This window comes from Anoplophora glabripennis, unplaced genomic scaffold, assembly GCF_000390285.2.
Source record: "Anoplophora glabripennis isolate ALB-LARVAE unplaced genomic scaffold, Agla_2.0 scaffold3906, whole genome shotgun sequence".
Classification (NCBI taxonomy): Eukaryota; Metazoa; Arthropoda; class Insecta; order Coleoptera; family Cerambycidae; genus Anoplophora; species Anoplophora glabripennis.
Window position 1 is genome coordinate 1 of NW_019419981.1, and position 6,378 is coordinate 6,378.

The 6,378-nt window shown below is 35.2% G+C and overlaps 2 protein-coding genes across 2 annotated transcripts; both read right to left on the minus strand.

Moving 5' to 3' along the window:
* Positions 1-882: 882 nt before the first annotated feature.
* Positions 883-1,275, minus strand: LOC111692826 (E3 ubiquitin-protein ligase siah-1-like). The gene has a single exon (XM_023456951.1). It carries the CDS (start codon positions 1,273-1,275, stop codon positions 883-885), a length of 393 nt encoding a protein of 130 aa, XP_023312719.1.
* Positions 1,276-2,248: 973 nt separating this feature from the next.
* LOC111692825 (E3 ubiquitin-protein ligase siah-1-like) lies at positions 2,249-2,641 on the minus strand. Its single transcript, XM_023456950.1, has one exon. It carries the CDS (start codon positions 2,639-2,641, stop codon positions 2,249-2,251), a length of 393 nt encoding a protein of 130 aa, XP_023312718.1.
* Positions 2,642-6,378: the final 3,737 nt, after the last annotated feature.

Sequence of the window (6,378 nt, forward strand, 5' to 3'; positions counted from 1 at the left end):
ACTTGAAAAATAACTATTTGTCATAAGTATAAAAATATTGCCTTAATCCGAACCTGCTCAAAGTATACGCATTCAGATTACTTCACACACTCCACTTCCCCGCAAATTTGGCTTCATCGGTTCCCGTGCTTTGGGGTAGGAAACGTACACTCTAGGTGCTCTGTGGGGACAACACTGAACCCTTGCAAACATTGTGTAACATGTAACTGTAACATACTAAAACTGTTTTCTTGTTCATTAGAAACAACTGCGCTTCTACCAAAGTATATAATAACTTTTCTTAATGCTGTATTAGTAACTTTTTCTAATTAGGATGACGTTTACACACAATCAAGTCAATGTGGCTGATAATCAGAAATTCTAAATTATCTCGCAAATGGCTCGTTTGCGAACCCATGTTTACTAAGACTGTTTTGCTTCTAGTACCGTGTACTTACAGCTGTTTCAATTTGCGCCATTAATTACGGTACACCCTGTATATTTACGTATATATTATAGGCAATTCTGTTTTAGCTTTAGTTTTAATACAAATGATGGCTGCTTCTCTGCAGCAGCAACAGAATAAGAGAATAAGAGAGCTCACTTGCATCAGATATACGAAATATTCAAAATTATTTTTATCAGATTAAGAACTCATAAAACTAGCGGTTTTATGTATTTTATTCTGAGACTTGTTGCATACTATTTTAGAATTCTGGCACTTTTAAAGAAATTAGTAACTGTATTCTGCAAAAATATTTATTTTTATCATATAAGTATAAATACAAATATAGTTTTAAAATTATAAGTAAACAAGTTAATTTTATAATTTCCATCTTTTTTAATCCCTTTTCAAAAAGGATCTTAAGCTAAATAATCTCCGATTATTATTATTGACAAACTTTATGTCTCATTTCTCGGCAAATCGTTTAATGAGCATTCCAGTTCATGGATACGCATATTAGAAGTGCTGTCGAAGAAGGTGCACCCATTGACGTCGAACTGACAAGACACCTTCATATCATTAGCCATCTCCTCCAGAGTGTAATTCCTTGATCCGTCTAAAGAGGCCTGGCACGTGGGACACTTCTGCAGTCGCGGCTTACATTCATTACAAAAGGTATGGCCAGTGACACAAGTGAATATCGGAGCAGTCATATAAGCCATGCAATAAGGGCAGCTGAGCGCTCTTCGAACGGCCTCCACGTTGCTTTGCGATGCAAATTTACCTTCGTTTCTATCTTCTTCCTCCGTCATCTGATCGGGATCTTCAGTGATAGTTTCATCAGCAATCATTTTTATGAAATATCTGAAGGAAAAGTCATATTTGTCATAAAAGTCAGGATGATACCAAAAAGTAAGTCAAGCCATTAACAACGACATTTTTGGAGCAAAGGTAATAAAACCACAATTNTTTTACTTACTGTACAATACTCGTACACAACTCCACGTCTCGAAAATGTTCAAAAACCACACTACGAACCGTTTTTACTACACAAGAAGTAAACAATAAAACTGGTGCTCAGCGCAGTGACGAGAATAAGCCTACATCCGAGTACAGGGACGATACTTTGAACGCTTGCAAACATTGTGTAACGTGTAACTGTAACATACTGTTTTCTTGTTCATTAGAAACAACTGCGCTTTTACCAAAGTATCTAATAACTTTTCTTAATGCTGTATTAGTAACTTTTTCTAATTAGGATGACGTTTACAAACAATCAAGTCAATATGGCTGATAACCAGAAATTCTAAATTATCTCGCAAATGGCTCGTTTGCGAACCCATGTTTACTAGGACTGTTTTGCTTCTAGTACCCTGTACTTAGAGCTGTTTCAATTTGGGCCAATAATTACGGTACACCCTGTATATTTAGGTATCTATTATACGCAATTCTGTTTTAGCTTTAGTTTTATTACAAATGACCGCTGCTTATCTGCAGCAGCAACAGAATAAGAGAATAAGAGAGCTCACTTGCATCAGATATACGAAATACTCAAAATTATTTTTATCAGATAAAGAACTCATAAAACTAGCGGTTATATTTTATTCTGAGACTTGTTGCATACTATTTTAGAATTCTGGCCCTTTTAAAGAAATTAGTAACTGTATTCTGCAAAAATATTTATTTTTATCATATAAGTATAAATACAAATATAGTTTTAAAATTATAAGTAAACAAGTTAATTTTGCAATTTCCATCTTTTTTAATCCCTTTTCAAAAAGGATCTTAAGCTAAATAATCTCCGATTATTATTATTGACAAACTTTATGTCTCATTTCTCGGCAAATCGTTTAATGAGCATTCCAGTTCATGGATACGCATATTAGAAGTGCTGTCGAAGAAGGTGCACCCATTGACGTCGAACTGACAAGACACCTTCATATCATTAGCCATCTCCTCCAGAGTGTAATTCCTTGATCCGTCTAAAGAGGCCTGGCACGTGGGACACTTCTGCAGTCGCGGCTTACATTCATTACAAAAGGTATGGCCAGTGACACAAGTGAATATCGGAGCAGTCATATAAGCCATGCAATAAGGGCAGCTGAGCGCTCTTCGAACGGCCTCCACGTTGCTTTGCGATGCAAATTTACCTTCGTTTCTATCTTCTTCCTCCGTCATCTGATCGGGATCTTCAGTGATAGTTTCATCAGCAATCATTTTTATGAAATATCTGAAGGAAAAGTCATATTTGTCATAAAAGTCAGGATGATACCAAAAAGTAAGTCAAGCCATTAACAACGACATTTTTGGAGCAAAGGTAATAAAACCACAATTAAAAAAATATTTTTGTTAATACCTATGTTGTTATAGGGGATCAATAGGCACTAGGTAGATATACTTATTAAGATTCATATTTCAAAAGATAATGGAGCTGATTATTGAAAACTTATTTTATTTTGAATTTTTGGTATTTTGAAAAAGGGGCGCCTAGGTGTAAAATGGCATAAATAAGGCTTGACTTCTTTTTCTATTTTCTTCCGAAAACACATTATATACAAGGTGCTCCTTCCGTAAAAGGTAGCTTCGTTGAATGGAAATATACCTGTTTAGATTAAGTTGCGTGTTTCTTTAAAGAGTTCTTTTGAAAAAAAAAAAACAGTTTTTGAAATATTCCAACCATGTGATAAGAGTTTTTGAGGTAACCGAAAATTAATATGATTGTTGCTATATACAGAATGGTCCCGAGGAAATGGGCCGAACTTACCTTAAGTTGATAGTTAAAGAGATACAGGGTGTTAAATGTAAAATATTATTTTAGTTTTTTCATTTATTTCTAAATAAATGTAAATATCCACACAAAATTCTGTTCATATTTTGGTTACAGTTCATAGAGGGCGCTAGCTGCAGTAGATCGAATGTATTAAAACGACATAACTTTTTTATACTTTAAGGTATCTCATCTTTGATATCAGATTCTTATTTTCCTACTTTTTTTACACAAAAAAAGTATGCTTTATGAAAGTAGCTATCTCGCATCATTTTCGAGATGCTTGGCTTTGAAACTTCCAATAGTTGAAATAATTAAAATAATTTAGAAATGGCAAATGCAAGGGTTTATTTAGAATTAAAAATTGTATTGAACAGTAAAAAACATTAGCAAAAAATATAAAAATATGCATTTTTAATAATAATTGCTCAAAATGTCCACCTCTAACTTCAATACATTTATCAACGCGTTTATTAAAAGATTGTCTTCCTTTAAAGTATAAATCCTTATCGCGAAATGACTCCAGAGCATTTAAAACCTGCTGCTAAAGTTATTCCCAAGTGTTTATAGTTTCTATATAAACAACTGATTTCATGAAACCCCAAAAACAATATTCCATGGGGTTGAAATCGGGGCTGTGAGGAGGCCATGACATTCGACTCCCACGACCTATCCAACGATCCGGAAAAGTTTGATCAAGATAGTACTTGGACAGAAAAATGAGGGGAGCCCCATCTTGCATGAAGCAGAAATGTTGCCGTAAATTTAATGATAAATCATCCAGGTAAATAACTAAATGGTGCTGCAGGAAATCTAAATACAACTCACCTTTCAAATTCGGAGGAAGTTAATGTGGACCCAGATGGTGGTTCACTATAATTCCACACCAAACATGTATCTTGAATTCTCGTTGAAAGTGACGCTCAGTAACTACGTAAGGATTTTCATTGTTCCATATGTGTTTGTTTCTAAAATTGAAAACTCCTCGATGGGTAAAGGTGGCTTGATCGGTAAATAGCACATTATTTAAAAATTCACGGTCAAGGTTTTGCCGAGTGCGTATAAAATGCGTAAACTGTAATCTACATGGGAGGTCTGCTGGTAAAAGATTTTGAACTGGTGTAAAATTATAGAGATACACCTTTTCCTTATGAAACATTTTTAGGACTGTTGTTTTATTTACACCGGTGCGGTGGTTCTATCTATTTGCTTACTACTAACTTCTGGATTTTCTGGCACCCGGGTTAAAATTTCTTCTTATTGGTCTTCTGTAATAGTGTGCCTGATGTGTCCCACATTATCCCTTTGAGGACGAAAAGTGCCAGTTTATCCAAGTCGATTAAAAATGTCTTGAAATAGCTTTCGTTTTAGCTGCCTTCTATTTGAATGTAACTCTAAATACCAACGATGCGCTCTATGTAACGAGCGTTCAAATAAAAACGTGGTCGGAGTTGGCTCTGACACATTGGACGTTGGGAGTAGCTTATAGCGACCAACTTAACCTCATTTCTCAACTAGCTGTATAGCAGCTGTCAGTTTCAATAACGTTAATGACTATATAACTTTATTTTAAAGAATAATCGTGATAACAATAACAAACAATTAAAGGAGCTGCGGAAAGTGTCCCCCTCCTTGTTATAACAATAAATTAAAGCAGCTGCTGAAAGTGTCCCCCTCCTTGTTCCAAGCACTTTTCACACCTGTTCCTCAAAGAATTAAAGACATTTTCTAAGATGCTCGGGGTATTGTTAATTTCACGAATCTTGTCTATAAGTCGAGCCTGCAGATGGTTTAAATCAGGAATAGGCAGTTCAAAAATAGTGTTTTTAAGGTAAGGCCACAAAAAGAAATCACACGGCGTAATATCACATGACCTCGGTGGAAATTCATGTTCAGCATTGAGACTTATTAGTCGATTTTGGAAAACTTCCCTCAACATATTCATCGTCTCGCCTGCCGTATGTGCCCTTGCGCCATCTTGTTGAAAGTAAAAGTTTGTAATTTCGTTTTCTTCCAGCTGGTTAACAAAAGGAGCGATAATTTCTTCTCTATACCTTTGCGCAGTAAGAGTACCATTAAAAAAAATAGGTCCATAAATCCTCCTTCGATTGAGAGCACACCAAACTCCAATTTTTTGAGCGTGTAGAGGGCCCTCGACAAAAAAGTTATCTGGTTTTTCAGAAGACCACATTCTCATATTCTGTGAGTTTACGTAACCACTTAAATGAAACCAGGCTTCATCAGAAAAAAAGGTGATATTATGAAGTTCACCGTAGTTGTTTAAAAACCATTCACAAAATACAGCCCGTCGCGGAAAATCAACTTCATGAAGTTCTTGCTGACAAGTTAAACGATAGGAGAACAAACGCAAATCTTTTTTTAACACTGTGTGGCAGGTACCGACTGATACTCCCACCATTTGTGATAAAACACGTACAGAAGTTCTTGGCGCATTTTCCATTATTTGTTGGACATTTTCTTTTAATTCTTCAGTCCGCTTTTTAGGTCGGCCGCTTCCTTCTTTTCTTGTTACACTGCCCGTTTCACGAAAAACATTAACACAACGCTGAACTGCACTTTGAAAAATTTTGTACTCAACAACGCCGGGAAATTGATTTTGAAATTCTATGAAACATTCCTCAATAGAATACTTCCATATTCCATCAATCTTGCGTCCATTTCTAAAGTAGGACTCTATGATAAACACTTTTTGTTCTTGAGAAAACACCATTTAAACGCTGTTTAAAACGAAAATATTCAAATTGATAGCGGCGATATAGCGCTTTGACAAATGACGTTGAAGTTCATTTGCTATACGCTACGCCCTACGTCCAAATTTTCAGAACCAACTTGACCACGTTTTTATTTGAACGCTCGTTACAATAAAATCTGTTTGCGTATAAACGCAGACCATATCACGCATTCCTTCATTTGAAAAGAAATTATGTCTCGGCATTCTATCTCACTTTTATGTACATACAATTTAAATTGTAAGCTAAGATGTAATTTTAATTAGGTATGAATAATACTGAATGGAAAGTAGCATACAAATGACAGCAGTAAGACAAGTGGAAAACGTCATTTATTTGATTTTCGTCCAAAGCCTACTTAAGAAATTTTACCGCTAAATGAATAATAGGTAGGTACTTAATTGTAATTTAATACAACCGCATTGGAAGTTTCAAAG

Bases quoted from the DNA above. Each gene is read 5' to 3' on its own strand.
- LOC111692826 (XM_023456951.1), bottom strand. From the start codon at position 1,275: ATGATTGCTGATGAAACTATCACTGAAGATCCCGATCAGATGACGGAG.
- LOC111692825 (XM_023456950.1), bottom strand. From the start codon at position 2,641: ATGATTGCTGATGAAACTATCACTGAAGATCCCGATCAGATGACGGAG.